Raw genomic sequence first — 20585 nt, 5'->3', positions numbered from 1 at the left:
CCTGAGAACTCCTGGGCTCTGACATCACAGCCAGTGAAAAGGCATGAGACCAAACAGCTGCATGGCACAGGCGTCACTTCTGACATCTATGAGTTGTTTCCCTTTTGACAAAGGGAACTTACTTGCCTGTCTGAGGAAACACACAGCTGTAAATGGAGCATGATTTATCCTCCTAGGAGCGATAGGGTGGGTAATCCTGAGCTGTTACATCTAGATGAGCTAGCGTGTGTCCCAATTCAATGACATAGTTAGCTCTGATGAATCCTGGTTTGACTGGAAAGAGTGTGTACGTAGGAAAATAATGGATGTCTTGCTTGGTGTGTGATGACCACAGACACATTGGCAGAAAAAAAAATCATCTCCTAGACCCCAGACTTTTAGTTAAATACGCACAATTTTATTGATTGAAGAGATTAGGACAAAAACATTAAACCAAATACAGGACAAAGCACCAGAGGCCATTGGTCCCCACCATGCATGTTACCAATCTTTCCTCCCACCCAGTGCTTGGAAAACAGGGAGAGGGAAGATAGAAGGTCCTTCTTGCCACAGCACCGTCTTCCGCATGTAAAAACCCTCTCTCTCTCTCTCTGTATCTTCCGTTATCAAAATAGAATCAAGGGTAGATCCATGGCAGCTTTGTCTCCCGATTATGAATGGGGAAGCCAACCTGCTGGGGACAGGGGCTCCTGTGGAGCAGGCGTGAAGCATCCAAGAGTCCGCACACACATGCCACATACTAGAGTGAAGCACAGATTCAAGTAACATTTACACACTAGAGTCCACGTGTTACCCTACCCGAAAACAGGACCATTTCACAAAACATATGCAGGCAGTCAAACCCAAACGACTGAGGTACTGGGAACACAAATATTTATGCCAAAAGAGTTCTGTATCATACAGCAATAGAAAAGCCAGAATACAAAAGGAAAACATTTCGCCACTCGAAATCAAATGAGGCTACCTAGAAAGAGCCAAATGGAAGGTTATTCCAGGGACAGAAATACTCAAACAGGGGAACGAAATTATAAATGTTAACTACAGCATGTAACATGTCATCCCGTCGACCCGTAATTGAAGTACTGGCTTTAATACATCACAATGTGACATTTTCCTTAATAAATACAAGAGTTCTTGAAAATACAAAGGTGCGTATTGGGACAGAGAGCTGTTTGTATTTATATCATCCCTTCTGTTCAAACCAGAGGGCTTTTTCTAAGCCCAAAGGATCATTCTTAGCAGAGAAAAGGAAATAGCTGCCCTATATTTTATACACATGGGACAACCTGTCTCGTTTTACTAGTTTCCCATAAAGCGACAAACAAAACGTTGAGCTCAGCATCATCGATGAGATCTGACTCCAGGAGCGCCCCCTGCCCTCTGGAAACCCTCACTGTATTCAGAGCAGAAAGCCGCGTCTACAGGGTGAACCCTCTTCCTTCGAAAGAACAAAACCCAGAAAGGAGTTGGATTTCTCTCTTGGCCTTGCTTCTTCCCCTGGACTGTGATAGTACATCTGGAAGTCTGACTGCTAATAGTTTCCGGCTGATGCCATACAGATTGGCCCTCCCCCTCCCCCTCCTTTCCCCCTTCAGGGAGCCAAGCATTAACAGGTCACTTCCTAGCCAGAATAGGAAAATCATTTCTTTAGAAGAAATGAGTTGAGAAGTGTGAATGAGAGACGACAACTGGAACTTCCATTTTTTTTTTTTTTTTTTTTTAGTTTAGCACCCAGGTTTCAGGTCAGTCTGTGTGCACCGAATTATTATTATTATTATTTTAAGTGAATCCCATTAATTAATACATAGGTGGTTGGCCTGTTTAAAAAAAAAAAAAAGAAAGAAAGAAAGAAATCTTCGATCAATTGTCCCTTCCCTGAATCATAACAAGAAGTTAAATGCTAACAGTGCAATGCCAAGGTATTTGTTTGAGGCAGAAGAGTTTCAATTCTATCGAGATCTGCAGCTCTTTCTGAACAAAATGAAAAGTAGGGTAGATGAAGTAGCCCAACTGGCAAGGGGGACTCTCAGGCTACCCCAGGGAAGAGAAGCTTAGGGGAGGGGCTCCCGACCATCTACACCCAACCCCCATCCCACATGTCTTGTTCCCATGCTAAGTGTTCGGTCAGCTCCTGGAAGGTATTCCTCCTCTGAACCCAGAAATGTGTAAATACGAGTGTCCGTCTTGCTTCCCAGCCAGGCCCCCTGTGTCCCAGAACTCCTTTCTGGGGCCCTCTCTTGCTCCTGGTACCTGCTAAGTGTGTCCGTGGGCCTTAAGCTCAGTTAAAGAAAGGGTCCAAGTTCTCCTCCATGTTGACATCTGGCACCAGCTGGTCAGACGCCTCTTTAGCACCAAATCCCGTATTCGAGACGCTAAAATCTGTGGTAAACCAAGGATGGTCCAGAATCTCCTGCGAGGTCAGCCGCTCTGAGGGCTCCCGTCGCAGGATGCTTCGGATGAGGCACTTGGCCTTGGGCGACAGAGTTTCTGGAATGTTGAACTGGCCCCTGCGGATCTTACTGAAGAGGGAGCTGGGCTCAATGTCATGAAAAGGGTAACGCCCCACCAACATGGTGTACAACATCACCCCCAGGCTCCACACGTCCGCGGCCTTGCCCGAATAACTGCCAGTGGTGTTCAAGATCTCGGGGCTGACGTACGCTGGGCAGCCATGCTTGTCAGAGAGGGAGTCGTCATCACCCCGGAGAATGTAAGCATCTTCCAGACTCTCCAGCTTGACCCGAGTCCTGCAGGAAAGAGAGAAGGACAGGAGCTCCTCAGGATGAGGGAAGACACATCTATTCATCTGTATATGAGGGCTGCCACTGTTCATCCATCCATCCATCCATCCATTCATTCATTCAACCAGCTAGATGTGATACACAGGGTAGGATACTGAGGCTGGAGTTTTGAGCAATTTTCTTGAAGCTAAAAGAGCTGAGAAATGGACAAGGATGCCTCAGTTTACCTTTTTGTTCTTTAGTTGCACCCAATGCTTCTTTTAGGACATAGGCACAAGCCGGAATCATTTCAGTATAAGCAGTCTCCACCACTCACTCCCTCTAAGCCTGGCATCCAAATATCAAGTTCATCTTCCAAAGCCTGGGGTCCTTGACCTGGCACCCAGCACTAATTAGAGGTGTGTGACTCACATGTGACTGTGTGCCTGGGAAGATGGGTGTGATAACTGCAGCATGACCCAAGAGTATTCTCAAACTATTCATCCCGTCGCCAGTCTACCCAGTTCTTCAAGAATTCTTGACCTTACACATATGAATGTGTGAGTCCTAGATGTTCTGGAGGAGGTGGAGAGGCGCCACAGGTGAACCTGTGGGGCGCTAACGCCTAGTTTGCACCATCAGCATGACAAGGCTCCACAGCGTCATCATTGGGTATAAAATACAGACATACTCAGTAAAAAAACAAATACAAAAAAAAAACAACTACTGGGAAATAAGATGACGTCTTCCATCAGTCATGTTAAATGAGATTGGAGTGTAAAACACAGTGTGGCCAAGCATGGCGGTACACATCTGTAATCACAGCACTTGGAAGGTAGAGGTAATGAGGATCAGGAGTTCAAGGTCAACCTGAGATACACAGCAGCAAGTTGGAGGTCAGCCTGATCTTTGGGTGGTTCTCACTCACCACACTCCTGGAGTCCTACTGAGACAGTGGATTGGGAAAGTTGGAGCTGGAGTTGGGATTCACATCGTGTGTGTGTGTGTGTGTGTGTGTGTGTGTGTGTGTGTGTGTGTCTCCGCATCTCCAAGAGCACGCATCTAGGCCTCAACCCTGCTTGAGTGGACAAGTCAGAGAACTCAAATGAGCAACCAAAAGCGTTCAGGCAGACTGCAGTGGGGCCACAGCCTGTGACCCATGATCATCTTCCTCCCGTCTTCCCCTCTTCTTCCTCCGGTGTCTGTAGGTCTCGGGCTTTCAAGGTGGTCTGAAAAACCACTGACAGTAGCTACTTAAGGAGGGCTGCTAGGAGCCCTCTATAGTAGGGGGGGTGATGGAAGATGGTTGCTTCTGGGGTCTCCGGTGAACAGGCCAGGAAGTCCAAAAACCAAACAGTGATTGCCTTCCTGGACAGTGTGGTCTTTAGGAGTGTGGATCCCAGGCCAGGTTCCATCTCTCCCCAGCTCTGTGAGCTGGGTCACTTAATCCTCCTTCTCCTCAGCTTTGAAGAGGAGCCTTGGAGAAAGCAGTACGTGTCTTTGTCTGTTTGGCTTTTGATTTTATCTTTTCATTTTAATGTAGTAACTTTTACATTAAGTAAAATTTAACCTAACCATTTTTTTTTTTTTCTGAGACAAGTTTTTCTGTGTAAGCAGCTCTGGCTGTGCTGGAACTCACTCTGTAGACCAGGCTGGCCTTGAACTCACAGAAATCCACCTGCCTCTGCCTCCTGAGTGCTGGGATTAAAGATGTGTGCCACTGCTGCCTGGCAATCACAACCCATTTTTTTGAGTGTTCATTTAGTTCACTCTCGTGATGCCCACTAATCAGCATGCATGCATCTGCACAAGGCTGCCTCGGTGTCCGCGCCAGGTCTAACGTTCCGTAATACACAGCAACACGTATTCTCCTTTGCCATGTGCCAGGTCTAACGTTCCGTAATACACAGCAACACGTATTCTCCTTTGCCATGTGCCAGGTCTAATGTTCCGTAATACACAGCAACATGTATTCTCCTTCGCCATGTGCTCAGCTGTCTTCTAGAACAACCCGGCCACAAGCATGTTTTTGAATGCTCCTGGAACTAACGGCCTACAAAACTAAGAAGGCTCTAGCTGTGTTAATCTGGAATTGAACTGATTAAAAACCAATCGTTCTTTCTCAAGCTTATTTCTCCTAATAGGAGGTGGCAGGTGGCAGTGACCCACTCACCAGCCTCACCAGGTGTTCCAAGATGCCCGGAGAGGAGCCTCTGAGCCCAGGGGGAGAGGGCATCATGAGCCTGAGACTCAAGGGTCCCTTCCACTCTACTTCATCCTTAAAGCTCTTGCCTAGTGGGGGACCAAACTGACCATCCCCCCCTTCCCCCAGCTTCCTTGGCTGGGCGGCAGAGTTGCTGTTTTCACTATGAACTGTAGCTTTGGAAGTAATCTCTCTGTGTGAATGGCTGCCAGTTCAGAAGGCAGTGTTTAAGTCCTGGAGACAAAGGGTTCAGGCTGGGGCAGGATTGTCATCACAAAGCCCTCTAAGGAGTGTCTCGGGTCATCCACATGGAACCTTGTCTTGACTGCTGATTCCATGCCTGTGAACCTATCCCCTAAGCACAATCTGTCTGTGGCCCATATTCTTCTCCATGCCTCAAAGGCGGTGTCTGGCTCAGTCCTGCTGAGGACCTCGGCCCATAATGTCTCCTGCTTAGAATGTTCTCCCCCTGTGGGTGGGTCTCTGCTTAAATGAGTGACATGAAGGACCCCATGCAAAGCAGCCCCATGTCTCCCATCAGCCTTGTCGATGATGCTGACTTCTGTCTGTATGGTTCGCTATTCAGAATCCATAAGTCACTCAGAGGTTATCCTGGAGGACCCCTGGCTTCCTTACCTCCTGGACCTTGTAGAAGTATAGCAGGGCCACTTTTAACACAGACAATAAGACCTACTGTGTGCTGCTGCTGTGGCTTGCACTCCCCGGCCCACTGCTGCTGCCAAGTGGCTTACAGGAATGACTCAGACAAGCAGGTGCTAACTCTGGAAGTTTCAGCCCTGTTGTAAAGGAGCAGTGGCCCCCGTTCTCCCGTCTAGCTAGAGTTATGCAGAAATCAGGACAAGCGCATAAACCAGGGAGGAAGGGAGGTGAACAGGAAGTCAGGAAAGGGACCCCTAGCTCCGCCTTGTCAGGAGGCAGCCTCTCAACTCTGCACTTGAAGCTAAGTCAAATCTCCAGATCTGTAGTCTGGTCCCTGCTTGTCTCTTGCACATCACAACCGTACATTCTGGTTCTTTTACTCCGGTCCCCATGGTCACAGCATCCTATCCTGATCCCTCCTCTTCCTGGAGACCCGTGTGGCCCCATAATGAGGGCTTTAGACCGTGGCCAGGGCCACCCCCTTGTCCACTCCCGAGCAGAGTTCCTCTCTCTCCCCTATCTCAAGACTGCTTAATGAATGCATTTGCTTAATGAATCAGGATAAAGTTACTAAAACCACTTGCCTGGTGCTGAGGCTGGGCTGCTCTTGGCCAATATACAGGAGACTTCACCTTCCTTCCTGTTAGGAAAGTGGTTCTCAACCTGTGGGCCATGACCCCTTTGGCAAATCTCCATCTCTGAAAATATTTACGTTACGATTCATCACAATAGCAAAACTGCGATCATGATGTAGCAATGTAATAATTTTATGGTTGGGGGTCGTCAAAGCGTGAGGAACTGTATTAAAGGGTCACAGTATTAGGAAGGTTGTAAACCATTGCTTTAGGGGCTAAGGCCACTTTAGGCAGGGTCTGGGAAGCAGCTGAGTTTCCTTGGCTCACCAGGTTCCCCATGTGCTGAAGCCAATGAGCTGTACCAGGAACCAGGACAACCCAGACACAATAACCAAGTACAAGCTGAAGTCAGCTTCAAGCTCAAGTTCACTCTTTAAAAATTACTAAGTGCCAGTGTCAGATGTCATCTGCATGCCTGATGCAAGCCAGGTGTTTATGTACCTGTGTCCTTACATTGTGGCCTAAGCTACTATGTTGGATACATGATTCTTTTCTCTGTGAATCAGGAGCCCTAGGCCCAGGGCGCAAGTCACAGCCAGTACACCTGGCTGGGCTGATGGAGGCTGGTTGCTCACTGTTCCCACAGAGCAGATTCAGCCACGGACACTCAGGACCACGGACGGAGTAAGGGAGGCTCCATCCAGGTGGGCAGACCAGGTGTTATTTCCTTCCATAGCCTCAGCGTCCACAGCAGGACAGGGGAGAGGGGACCAGCAGCCTGGAGACAGGACAGAGAAGAAATGCAGTCCCCCCCGAGGCACTTCCTAACCTTGCTCCTCCCCGGAACATCCTCGGCTTGTTTATCTCACTCCTAACAAGGGTCGAGGCAAGTGGTCTGGATTCTATCTTTAAACACCGATCTTCCAGGATGTTCTCCGTGCGGTGGGGCAGAGGGAAGTGAGGAGGAGCTAGAGCTTCGGCCTCAGTGCCTGAGGTCCTGTTGTGCAACCGCAGGAGCTAGCCAGGCGCTCCTCACCTGACCCTCTCCCTCTCGGAAATGGAGCGATCGCTGCTTCTTCCCCCAGGACCATGCATGGAGAAGCCATGTTTGCAGCAGAGATGGAAGCGGACAGGAGTGAACAGGCTTCTTCTGAAGTCTCCTCAACAGTCTGGGGGGTGGGGGTGGGGGGTCGGGGATGATGAATTTCCCTGGCAGAGTCGATTTCCATAAAAACCAACAAGAGCGTCTGGTGGGCCCGGTGATTCCAATAGCGCACTAATCATTCGGGCATTTGGAAGACGTTCCGGAGCATTTACTCCGCTCGAGCTCCTAAACTAGGCACCGGGGATATGTCCATGACAAGGAAGGCAACAACCATTCGCTCTGATTTGCTGAGGACTGAATGAAGTAATGCAAGGCAGGATACCCCAGAGAGCCCGGCAGGGCAGAACTGCCCATCACAGGGTGGCAGCCATACGGATCCTATGGTTAACCTGAGACTTCCACCCTCAGCGGCAGAACCTAGTGTCTCAGGCAGGGGAGCAAGTATACATGCAAGCCTGGGCAGGGGCGGCCTAATGGAGATGCTATGCCCACGCACTTCACTGGGACCTCTGCACTGGTGCATCCCTTGCTGGAGATGCTCTTGCCTAGCATGTGCCCAGTTCAGGCCTGACCCTCAGATCCTCGGGATGTGCACTGTGGGGGTAGAGGAGGTAGAGAGGGTTTAGGAAGAAGATGGATTTCTGAAAGGGATGCAAGGACAGTGGGGATTGACTGCATTGGACCAGGGAAGCTGGATCTCCCTGTGCCTCCTTTAGTCTGTCTCTGGTATAGGAATGCAATTGCTTCTGACCTGATGGATGAACAAGGATCACAAGAGGGCAGTCTGCGTACTCAATGACGTACCAGGCCTGTATCACCATAGCCCAGTGCCAGCTGAGGACGCCAGGACCAGCAGAGTGCCATGCCTCTCCCAGCATCTGTGGAGCATCAGGAGTCGCCCTCAAATTCCAGGTCCCCCTCACCCATCCCCAGCACAGGCCCCAAAGCTCCTACAACTACCAGGTCCAGCTGGCAATGTCACCCCGGGCTCTTTCAATTGTTTCTCTCCCAGGGGACATGAGCACATAACTACAGGCTACAAATGAGGGCTCTTCTGGCTTCTATATTCCTGAAGACTCTGCAGCTGTCAGCCTGCGACACTTCCTAGAGGACACCCTAACAATCAAAATGTGATGATAGGAAAAGCAGCGGTAACCGCGCCCCACAGGCTAGAATAACCAGATGCTGCCATTGTACGGCCCGCCCTCTTATGTCTCATAACTTATACAGGGATTAGGTGATGCATACTTTGTGACAAACAAGGAAACTGAGGTACAGAAAATTAAATACCCTAAGGCACACACAAGCTAACAGGAAAAAGATGACTCAATGGATGTCAGGAAACTTGGAATGTCACTGTCCTCCCCTAATACATCTTGGAACCATGATCACAGAACAAAGGTGTTGAAGGGCTATTCAAAGGCATCCTGTTGAGTAGGTGGAGACTTTATTCAGTACCAGACTTACTGACATACAAACCCATCACATGGGTAACTAATAGCCGTATATAGTTCATGATGTAGACAGAGGTAGATGGACCCACATACTCACTGAGATACCAAAGGCCAAGGAGACTTGCCCAAGGCCCCCTGACAAGTAAGAGCAGAGTTGAGATTCGAACTTGGGTTTTTGGTTGTTTTTTTTTTAAATTGTCAATTCTCTAATATAGTGCCCCATGTAAAACAGGAAGCAAAGCAAAACAACAAAAACAGTCTCACCAACAAGCCATGCTTTGCTTTGAGACCTTCAAGCCTCACCCTGAGCTCCTGGCAGGAAGAAGTGAGGACAGGGTGGGACAGGGTGGGACAGGGTGGGGTTCAGTCAGTTCAGCAAAGTGGGCCTGACTGACGGGGACAGGAAATCCAGGGGACAGGAGAGCATTCCTAGCTGCAGAAGAAGCCAGAGAGGGTTCTCAGTCCCCGGGTCCAGGCAGACTAAGGGCCAGGAGAAAAGGTCAGCTGCAGCGAGGCTGGCCTTGCTCTGTTCCTGAAAGTGTGCCCTCCGTAATCCCGTCTACTGTGCAAGAAAAAGGCCCACCCACTACAGTGAGCAGCAGCAGAAGGTGCCTGGGAAAGAGCCATTCAGCAGTAGAGGGAGCATGCATGGCTCGGGTTCTGCAGCCCCACCAGACCTGGGCAGGCTGCTACAGAGCACCAAACAATCCTTCACTTAATCTTGTTTCATGTACCTACAGAATTCCCCAGCAACCAACTGCAAGCCAGTTTTGCTCCAGGGCCAGGATCGGTGACACTGTCCATCATCCCATCCCATCCCCCCCCCCCCCCCCCCCCCCCCCGTCAAGAGCAGCTCATAAGTGAGCAGGGCAGCAGCTGGTACCTAGTCAAGAAAAAACCCTCCGTGGTGCACGACAGATGTCGTGCTCAGGGAGGCGGGTGCCAGGGAAGCTAAGCCACCGGTGTCTTGCAGCACCGGGCAACCTGGGCATTGGCTGTTTGCACCGATATCGGATGCACCAGACAACTGGAGAGACCCTGGCAGCTGAGAAAGGTAGAGGACCTGTCGGGACATCGCTGGGATGAGAAAGCCACCTGAGGAACACACCCACTGCCACGGAGCCTGCAGCACCGTGGGCACACCTCTGACTCACCGAGGAGGCTACTGGACCCACAGGGGAAGCCGTTCCACCTGGAGTGCCATTCTACCGCTCCTCCTCCTCCTTGGAAGATTCCACATAAGCCACAGCTTGCAGCCCGCAGGGCTTCCTGACTCTGATCACCATGGAAACAGACAGGGAAACCCGAGCGAGAACACAAAGCCGCGCTCTGATGCTCGCTTGCTCACCGCTTGCTTGCTTCCTGCACTTAGAAGTGGCTCCGGAAGGATCTTTCCTACCCCGGATCAATCCATGGATTCACGTCTCAGAAAAGCATCTCCAAGACCCGTGCTTGTGAGATTCCCCACACTGCTCAGGCTGAATTTCTACCTAGACAGTTCCTCTCTGAGCCTTGGTGCTGGGGAGGGGGCATGTGACCATGCACTCCGAGGGGGCTAGAAGAAGATGCCCCACCTGGTAGGCAGCCCAACAACCAGGGATCCCCACAGTTGGCTTAGCACAGACTCAGCCATCCCAGGGAAGCAGAGAGTCTTGGTCCTGCTCTTGGCTTTAGTGCAGACATGTTTGGGATGTAGGGAATAGAGCTTGCGACCCCACTGCCCCTGGTTGTCCTCCTCTACTCTGATCCCAGTGGTCTAGAAAAACCCATCAGTGGCTCTTCCTGGGCTTCAGGTCCAGGGTAAGATCAGGAGGTATACCCAAGGCCCTAGGTCCCTGTCAGTCTCAGCCTCATTACTGTTTCCCAGATGACCCCCCAGCAGCAACTTCCTCTTATAGACGGCTCTTTCCTCTCCACCCCTGCTGCTGGAATAGTGAACTACCTATCCCACTGTCTTCCCCTTTATGGGCTTTTGTTTTGATGTGTTTTTCCAGACGGGGTTTCTCTGTGCAGCCCTGACTGTCCTGGAACTCACTCTATAAACCAAATTGGCCTTAAACTCACAGAGATCCACCTGCCTCTGCCTCCCGAGTGGGGGGATTAAAGGCGTGCACCACCGCCACCCGGCTGGGCGTTCTTATACTGATGCCTGCCCCACCAACATCTAGTACTGCAGGCGGACATAGTAAAGTACTTAATAATATATTTGCAAGACCGTGTGATTTCAGAATCTAAACCCCTCTTCCTCCAGCCCCAACATTCTTTTCTAGGACCCTTAAAGAACTTACAAGTTATGTCTGGAACCCAGAGGAACTTCAGGCGGATTGGATTATTCCATCAGCTAGAAAAGACCCCATGAGTGCTGGGAAAAGCACATCTGTAAAGTGCTTCTATCCACACCGCCTTCTACCCCCCATTCAACACAGACAGGGAACTTCCTTACGGTATCAGTGTTTCTTGGGTGTGAGGACTATTGATAGATACATCTTTTTCACCAACTGTCCCTCACCACACACCTGAAATGCTAAGTCCCTATCTTACAGCGCTGTGAAAGACATGGACCACACCCCACGGAACAACAGACCCGCCTGTGGTTTTGCTTAACGGGTAGTACCATCTCTAAATGTCAAAAGTCCTCAGAAAACTGAGCTTCAGGTAGACGTTGGCTGCTGGGTCCACTAGGGGTAGACCTGTCTGTCTGTCCACACCACCTTGCAGCAGCAACCTTCAACTTCCTTATCTGGAAACGTACACAGTCCCTCTGCTAAATGGGTCTAAGTGTGTTCGTTCAAATACAGCGGTGTGAGATGGTCCAGTGGTTAAAGGCACTCGCTGTCACGCCTGATGAGTTCAGTCCCCCAAATCCACATGGTACTAAGAGACAACCAGCTCCTACACATTGTCTTCTGGTTTCTATACATGTGCCACCACAGCAGCCATGTGCCTGAATGCACACATACACACACATGCGCACCTGCACACACGTGCGCACTTGTACACATGTGTGCACGCACACACACACACACACACAAACACACAATAAATCTAAATAAACATGGTGACTAATTAGAAGTCAGTTAATTTAAGGACAGGTATTAGGATAGAGTCAATTTAATCCATGTAGCTCCTATAAAAACAAGACACCAGTCTCACTGGGCCCGGTAGTCTCCAGCATCTAGAAGTATCTGGTACTTAACTGATGCTTAACAAGCATTCCTTGAATGATTAAATGAATCTCCAAGTTTTAGAGCGATGGAGTTCAATGTCATTAGCCTGGAAGCAGTGGTGACAATGGTGTCTTCAGGATCTGGCCATGCCCCAGGCTCCATGCTGGGGGCTTTGCATAGAGCATCGTCCGCGCATTACAGAGAAGACATTACGCCATCATGGTGGTGCGTGCCTGTAACCCCAACACTAAGGAGACAGAGGCACAAGGATCGTGGCCGGTTTGAGGCAAGCCAAGACTACATAGTAAGACACTATCTCAAAAAAGAAGAAAGGTGGGGTTCAGGGTGCGGGAGAGATGACTGAAAAGTTAAGAGCAGTTAGTGGTTTTTTTTTTTTTTGCAGAGAACCCAAGTTCAGTTTCCAGCACATTATTTGGGTGGCTTACAACCACCTGTAAACTCTAGGGGAACCAACACTCTCTACTGGTCTCTGTGGGTACCTAAACATGTAACACACACACACACACACACACACACACACACACACACACAAACCAACCTTGAGAAAAATGAGAGAGAAAGCTGGGACCATAGGACTAAGTGGAGGAACCAAGTCTTTCTCACCAGTGTGCCAACTTCCTACTTTGCCAGGGCCTCAGACTCTCCTGTCAGTTGACTGACTGAGCCTAACCAGTGAGGAGCCGCAAAACCTGCCAACGTATACCCAGGAGTTAGGCTGCTTCTAGGGGAAGAGCCCTGGGAGGAACGGCCACTTCTCACAGTGATGAGCAAAGCCCTTCCTAAATGAAATTGCAGTCTGCCCACCGCAAGATTTTAAATAAGCTTTCCTGAGGCATCAATCAGTGAAGCAAGAAGGCAGCAACGGGTTAATTTCTCATTCAATGTGCAACTTTGAAAATAGCTTTCTTTGAAAAGGTGTCTCCATGGGGATCTATAAGTTTTCTGGGCTCCCCTTCTAGGCAACGACCTACATTCAGATGATTTCTATTTATCCCTGACTCTCTCGTCTTGTCGCTGGAATCCAATCTGAGCTGCTCCTCTCTAAAAAAAGGAGATTCTCATTTATTCACCAAATAGCCATGCCGACCATATTCTGGGAGCCATGAATGAAAGGCCACTTCTGTCCCCAGAAAGCTCACCAGTCCAGCACCAGCAAGGACAAGGACAACAGAGAGCAGCTTAGTAAGAGGTCAGGCCGTGAGAACAGAGTAGGAAGGGCCGAGGAGATCATTCAGTCCGTGAAGTGTTTGCTGAGCAAGCTTGAGAATCTGAGTTCTAATCCACATAAAAACCCGAAGTGGCCGGGTATACTTATAATCCCAGGACTGGGAAGGTGAAGACAGGCAGATCCCGGGGGCTAACTGCCAAGTCAGCCTAGCCTACTTGGTGAACCTTGGATACCAGTGAGAAACCTTTTCTCTCAAAACAACAACAAAACAAACAAACAAACAAACAAAAAACAAGGCGGATAGCTCCTGGCTTCTGGCTCCTGAAAAACAGCATCCAAAGTTGACCTTTGGCCTCCACAGGCACATGCACATATATGCATATACACTCACTCCCATGCACAAGAATCAAATAGGAGATGGGCTGCCGCATTGGTGAAGGGGTGTACGGAAAGAGGACACCTCGCCATCCTAGGGAGCTGGTTAGGGGTACAACGGAAAGAGAACTTTGCCCAAGGGTTGGTATGGGCACAAGGACATATCATTGGTCTACCTAAATGTGAACATTTCCTGGAGGTTCTATCTCATCAAAGCTGAGAGAGAGAGAGAGAGAGAGAGAGAGAGAGAGAGAGAGAGAGAGAGAGAGAGAGAGAGAGGAGAGAGAGAGAAGTTCCCTAAAATAGAGAACCTACAACTTGCAAAATTATATATAGCTTTCAGTGAAAGAAAAGCTGAGGCTGGCCTCTGGAGATCGGATGCATGCCCTGAATCTTTTATTAGGTATAGAAACCTCAGTGGAGGTGGGGGCAACTTAAAGATCTAAAGGAAGAGTCGACACAGTCAGCAACACCTCTGAAAGATGGGCCTCAACCTCCGCCGGTGGGGAGGGAGAAAGGCTTTGCCCAACAAGGAGGTGCAAGCTGGACTTCGCACACATGAAGCCCACTGGCATCCCCCATCAGCCTTCCTGTCCCAACAGCCACTGAGTGCCTACAGGGGGTCTCAGTGCCCAGCCTGCAGAGGCTGGCCCTCTGCAGAGGACAGGCTTCCACAGCAGATGAAATGAAAGCAACCACCTTAAGAGATAAAGATCTCTGCACCAGAGCAGTAGTGCGTAAGAAGGAGGCAAGTTTCTGAGTTCACATGGGACATTTCTGCGCTAAGAGATGTAAACAGTGATCTGAGGTTAAGGGGTGGAGTCTGGGGGTGGCAAGAAGCCTTGTCCCAGGAGAAGAAGCCAGCTGGACAAAACTGAAGAAAGGCCACTGCGGGAACAGTATCCCACGACTTTCCTTAGCAGCCTAAGGATGCGCACATATAGAGGAGTAGGGGAGAGCAGACATGGAAGAGGCCAAGGCCAACGTCAGTCACCTTCCTTCTATGAGGAAGGTCTTCCTAGTTCTATTTTATAGTCAAGGCCATCTGGGCATACAGGTTCGGGGTTCTGCCAAGGCTAGATTTCCTAATAAGTGCAAGAGCAGGGGCTGGAACCCAGACAGTCATTCAGGTCCGCTTCTCCCAATATGCTAAGCAAGGAAGTAACCCAATATAACACAGGAAAATGAAGGCCAGGAGGTACTGGGGATCCCCTGTGGCAATGTGGGTAAATTTTCTCCCTTCTATCAGATTGGAGGAAGCCATGAAGGGTTCTGCAAGATTGAGGGGTGCCCCAGGCAAGTTCATTGAAGGCTGGGGATTCATTTCTTCAAAATGAGGCTCCATGATGGTGGGTCCTCAGAGTGAATACTGAAGAGGGGTTCTGCATTGCAGAAACACACCCCTTCTCCTAGGCTGGGGGGAAATCAACCTTACACAAGAAGGAACTACTCTCCTTAGCAGACAAGGCTGCTAAGGAGAGTGACTTCATCCTTCATTGTTCACCAACCCACCAAGTCTTCTGGACTGTTCATGCACAGCGACACTTTTTTTTTTTTCCAATGATTTCAAGTACAGCTGTCACATACCGAGTGTCTTCTCTGCACTCGAACCCCAGCATCATCCCGCTGAATGCTAACCACCTTCCAGGGAAGCGACGCTTAGGTCCGTCCCCTGGAGGTTAAAACTGAAGAAGAGCTGCTGGTCAGTGGTGGCACACACCTTTAATCCCAGCACTCGGGAGGCAGATCCAGGTGGATCTCTGTGAGTTCGAGGCCAGCCTGGTCTACAGAGCTCCAGGGCAGGCACCAAAACTATGCAGAGAAACCCTGTCTCGGAAAAAAAAATAAAAATAAAAAAAAAAACTGAAGAAGAATAAAGAGCAGCTTATAAACAGGAAGAGGCAGTCAAGACCAGGACCTGATTCTAGAACTTACACCAAAGGCAAAGGGAACCAGATGAAGCTGAGCTGTCCACAACCCAATATAGCGGCAGTAGGTACACTGGCCTTGGGTCTGCATGTGACCTTGGCTGTCAGCGAAACGACACTGTGTATTGTGAAGCCCTGTCACCTCCAATAAAGAATCTTCATAGATGGCTCTGGGTCCAGTCAAAGGTAGTCTTCAGCCCAAAGCCTACACAGAAGTCAGCTCTTGTTCTACACGAGCGGGTCTCAGTCAGTTCTGCCACAGGATGCTTTACCTTCTACTGTTCTTGGGATCAGAAAAGAGAAGACTGAGTCGGATGTGGTGTCCATGCCTACGTGCTTGGGTGGCTCAACCCGAAGGATACTGAATTCCAAAGCAGCATGGCTATATTGTAAAGCTGTCTCAAAGGGGAGAGTGGGTGGGAGGGAGGAGAGACTGCAGTTTGAAAAAGTCAATGAGGAAGTCCCTCCCAGTTCTTTCAGGGCTGTTTCCATAGGACCACGGAAGAAAGGGTTAGAAATCAAAGGCTGCCTCTACGTCACGGTCTGCTGTTCTGTAACGTGAGGATAGCTACACTTCTTTGACTCACTTCACAAACCATTATTTGCTGTGGGTGTGATCTTGGGATGCGCCACCCTGACACTCACTGATGCCTGACTAGGTCTCTGAAAGAAAGCTTCATCTTGCAGAGCCCATGGGAGATGGCGAGGGCCTTGGAGGGCTCTGTGCTCTGGCAGATGAATGGAGTTCTTGACGGCTGGGTTGGCTTCCTAGAGGCTGCCATCCACCTTCTGCTCTTCCTTGGTGTTAACTCTGAGACCTCAACAGTCCTGCTTTTATAGACATTGGCTATGAAATGCACATGGGCTGGGATGTAGCTCAATGGTGGGCTGCTTGCCATACAGTACAAAGAGAGTTTGCTCTGCAGTTACACACACACACACACACACACACACACACACACACACACACACACACCAATCCTTCCCTCTCCATCTTTACAAAGAATTAAGTAAGCTGACCTACAACTGTATAACAAGAGGTCAGTCAACACTGCGTCTTACTTTTATAGTTGAAGGGACAGTAAAGAGAATATCTTTGGCCAATCCATATTCATCTTCCAAATGAGAACACCCAAAGAGGCAGAACTATGTAGGTTAAAACTGAAGAAGAGCTGCTGGTCAGTGGTGGCACACACCTTTAATCCCAGCACTCGGGAGGCAGAGCCAGGTGGATCTCTGTGAGTTCGAGGCCAGCCTGGTCTACAGAGCTCCAGGGCAGGCACCAAAACTATGCAGAGAAACCCTGTCTCAGAAAAAAAAAATAAAAAAAAACACTGAAGAAGAATAAAGAGCCACCATGGAAAAGCCGTGGCAACATAAGGAGGACGAACATGAGGTAGAGGGAGAGCACCCCAAAGTCATAAAGATTATTAACGACAATAGCATAAAGACCAATCACTTGTGTTGGAGTATCTCAGCTAAAGAAGGGAAAAGGTAAGAATTGCCCACACTCTAATCTTAGGGGAGCCTGTGTCTTCACTTCCTTAAAAACAAAAGAGAAAAGAAAAAGGAAAAAAAAAAAAAAAGATGAAGCCATTTCAATAAAAGACCAGGACATTAGCTGCCAGAGTTGCTAGTACCCACCCACCCACATGTAAACATATGCAAAGAAGAAGCAACCTTTACAGGCATAGGAAGGCCAGGAGCTTAATGCATGTTGTATGCACAGCTGGATTATTAAACACCCATGAAATTATTCCGTTTGGGTTAAGTAACAACAGGCCCTTTTCCTTTGCTAAGCCCCAAGTGCTTGCCAGACATTAAGTTCCCAATTAGTTCAAACCATGAAGGAGAAAATAAACAAACAGGGAGGGAGGGAGGGAGGGAGGGAGGGAGGGAGGGAGGGAGAGAGAGAGAGAGAGAAGAAGAAGAAGAAGAAGAAGAAGAAGAAGAAGAAGAAGAAGAAGAAAAAGAAAAAGAAGAAGAAGAAGGAAGAAGAGGAGGAGGAGGAAGAAATGGGGAGGGGGAAAGGAGAGAGAGAAAAAAAGAAAGAAGGAGGGGGAGAGAGAGAGAGAGAAAGAAAGAGAGAGAGAGAAAAGAAAGAAAGAAAAAGAAAGTACATAGAAATCACTAGATCTGGCACATGGAGACAAGGACAATGGATTTCTGTAAACAATGGTGTGAAAATATCACGGGGCATTGAGCTGGATGTCAAAGAAAATAAAAAGCAAAAAGGTCTGCCCCCAAGGTCTGTGTGATCTACAGAGGGTACCAAAGAAATGTCAGCAGGGTGAGGGGATGAAGGAAGGGGACCTGACTGCCATCATATGGCCTAGTTGAGAGCCTTGAGATTCCCCCTGCCCTCTTCTCCAGTCCAGAATGACCAAGCTCAAGACGTGGGACTCCATGGACCCTGGTGCATGGGTCCTCTTAAACAAGTCTTGAAGCACAAAGAACAAGTGAATGATGATGCTCTAAAGGCACTGCCTGCCTCTCTCTAAGAAAGTTCATTCTTAAAAGGACGGTTTACGAGCGAAGAGAAAGCTGGGCTCGGGCCAGGCTGCTTAAATGGAACCTGATGAGTTGATGCGTACATCCATGAAGCCCAGACGCCTGTGTCTTAAGTACATGCTTGTTGAGATAGTCAGGCCTCCTTGGTGCACAAGCTCACACCATCGGTTCCTCACCTGGCAAGCCAGTCCTTCCCATACTGCCTAGCATAGGCTTTTCTCACCTTAACTCCTTTCTTGGCTCTTCAAGACCTAGTTAGAGCTGACAGGTCCCCCTACCCCACCACTCCACCCCACATCACACAGGAGCAGGGACTCATCTCTAGCTATTTTACAGATCTGGTGTCTGTTTCTGACATTCACTACCAAGACTCCGCGTCACACCTACTACACGCCTAAGAAACAGTGACTGAAGGAGCAAAAGGACTATAAACAGGCTCCTCTAGGTAGCGAGTGTTCTGATGGCATGGTTCCTTCATAAACCTGTCTTTGTTGACTCTGAAACTGCCACACTGGCTTGCAGCCTCCTTCAGAATTCATCACACCAACCCTACACATTCAGCAGGTCACCGACTTACCCCCCATCCCCTCGCCTCTGAACATCTCACGACAGGAGTAAGGGCTCCTCGTTTGCCAAAGGCACTGGGACACCACAATATTCTCTCTTTGTTCTCCTTGCCTTAACCCCTCACTTGGACAACAGACAGCAGAACAAGCTCCCTGCAGCTGCAGATGGAGACACTGTATCAAAGCACAAAACACACGCACACACGCACGCACACACGCACACACGCGCGCGCATCTGGATGGGCTGAGCTACACTCACCTCTCTTCATCCTTGAAGATGAATTTCCGCAGCTTGAGGTCACGCAGCACCAGCCCTCCATCGTGGCAGTGGGCCACGGCCGAGGCAATCTGGTAGAACAGTCGGGCCGCCTCCTCCTCCCTCAGCTTCTTGCAAGTGCGGACAAAGGAATGCATGTCTCCATAGCTCCGCTCAAAGAACACGTAGGCTTTGGTCTCCCCTAGGAGGATTTCTGTGATTTGGTTGATGTTGCTGTGGGCAGACAGGCAGAAACAGGGGGCCAGGGACTCCTGGTAGCAGCTGATCTCAAACACCTAGGACAGAATTGACAAGACCCCGGTCAGCAGCGGTGCCTCCTACGACCCAAACCGCAGAACGCTGAAGCCTCCCACATGGCTTGTGCTTTGACAGGGCATCTACAGAGTATGAAACGTAGACCTCAAGCACACCAGTTCTGCCTGCTACAGTAGAGTGCAGAACAAATCCCTTGACTGCTCTGAACCTCCAAATCTTTGGCACAAAATGGGTAAATGAAACTTGATTCAATATTGAGGGGATTCGAGGGAAAAATGAAGGAGATAAACAAATGCTAAGTTTCATTGTTCAGACTGTGTGTGTGTGTGTGTGTGTGTGTGTGTGTGTGTGTGTGTGTGTCTGTGTATGGAGGCCAGAGGTCAACCTCGGGTATGACTCCTCAGGTAATTACATAAAGGGTCTTTCACTGGTCTTGGACCCAGATAGCCCTGGAATATTCCTGGTCCTGTCTTAGAGCATGCAACACCACACTTAGCTTTTTAAATGTGAGTGCCAGGGATCAAAGTCAGGTCCGCATGCTTGTACGGCCAGCACATGACTGCCTGAGCGAGTTCCTCAGCCCAAAGTGTTATTATTCTTCCCTACAGATAACATATTTACAGAGGAAAAAAAAAAAAAAGACTAGAAGAAAAATTATTCTAGAAAAAAAATCAAGTGACCCCTGGACAAAGACAAACATCTATTTAATTTTTTTAAATGCACCAAAAATGCACACGAATGAACAACTAATTCATTATATATCTAGACTGTCCTCAGTCGTTCTCCATGTGTGATGAATTAATTCATTTTACAGACGTGCAAACTGAGGCCAAGAAAACCAGCTTAAACTCCTGCCCCCAGTGGCAGCATTAGGAATAGCACACAGGCCCCCTCCGTGGGGGAGTCAGGCTGGCTTCCCCTTTCCCTCCACAGATATCTAACTCAATGAATCAATTATGCAATGATTTTCTATGAATCAGAGTTAGCCTGTGAAATGCCACCTCACTGTTGCTTAAAAAAGAAAAATGCGCCATCAATACCTTCTGAACAGACCTAAGAGGAACGAACACAACAGACAAAATTTTGAGGATAGGAAGGGGAGCTTTTCATTCATTTCAAAGCCTATCCTTACTCAGCTATACCAACGCCTAGGATGGGAGTGGGATTTCCCTTGGGGGGAGGGTGTGCATAAGGGGAGGCTACTTGGAAGTGGTCTGAGGTAGGTGAGGGGGTGTTTCATTTAAAAGCAGGCCTAGCAGGAACTCCAGCTTGTCTTCTGTGGCAGCAGTGAGCTCCTGTCAGTTGGTCCCAGGTGACACCCCATCACCAGTATTTGGAGTGCGGTGGGAGAGCTGCAGGAGAAATCTGCTGTCTCGGGGATGACTGTCGCTCTGGGGGGCCACCATTCACCCCACTAGGATGGCTAAGGCACACAAAGAACCTTCCTCTTTGTAAACTAAACACCCTGACCTAGATACCACAACCTTCTGTGGGTCCTAATCCCACCCAGGAAGCTCTGTCTCTCTTCTCTTTGCTGACGAGGCTCAGTCTGAAGCGAGCCTGAAGCGCATGTGCTATCTTAGAATCCCTTGGAGGGATT

At 49.1% G+C, this 20585-nt stretch overlaps 1 protein-coding gene across 1 annotated transcript; it reads right to left on the bottom strand.

The window, feature by feature from the left end:
* Window positions 1–375: 375 nt before the first annotated feature.
* Window positions 376–19007, bottom strand: LOC131901802 (tribbles homolog 2). The gene is made up of 2 exons (XM_059252875.1): window positions 18713–19007; window positions 376–2747 (listed from the first exon to the last, which is right to left on the bottom strand). The coding sequence occupies exons 1-2, from the start codon at window positions 18865–18867 to the stop codon at window positions 2279–2281; spliced, it is 624 nt and encodes a 207-aa protein (XP_059108858.1). The 5' UTR covers window positions 18868–19007; the 3' UTR covers window positions 376–2278.
* Window positions 19008–20585: the final 1578 nt, after the last annotated feature.

The sequence above is a fragment of the Peromyscus eremicus genome, unplaced genomic scaffold, assembly GCF_949786415.1.
Source record: "Peromyscus eremicus unplaced genomic scaffold, PerEre_H2_v1 PerEre#2#unplaced_420, whole genome shotgun sequence".
NCBI lineage: Eukaryota > Metazoa > Chordata > Mammalia > Rodentia > Cricetidae > Peromyscus > Peromyscus eremicus.
The sequence above is the reverse complement of the archived record's forward strand: the minus strand, read 5'-3'. Positions and strand labels throughout refer to the sequence as shown.

What these genes read in the sequence shown, in the direction of transcription:
- LOC131901802 (XM_059252875.1), bottom strand. Translation starts at nt 18,867, where the DNA reads ATGCATTCCTTTGTCCGCACTTGCAAGAAGCTGAGGGAGGAGGAGGCG. An exon ending in ATCTTCAAGGATGAAGAGAG is followed by an intron (nt 2,748 to 18,712) that starts GTGAGTGTAGCT and finishes TCTTTCCTGCAG; the next exon opens with GACTCGGGTCAAGCTGGAGA.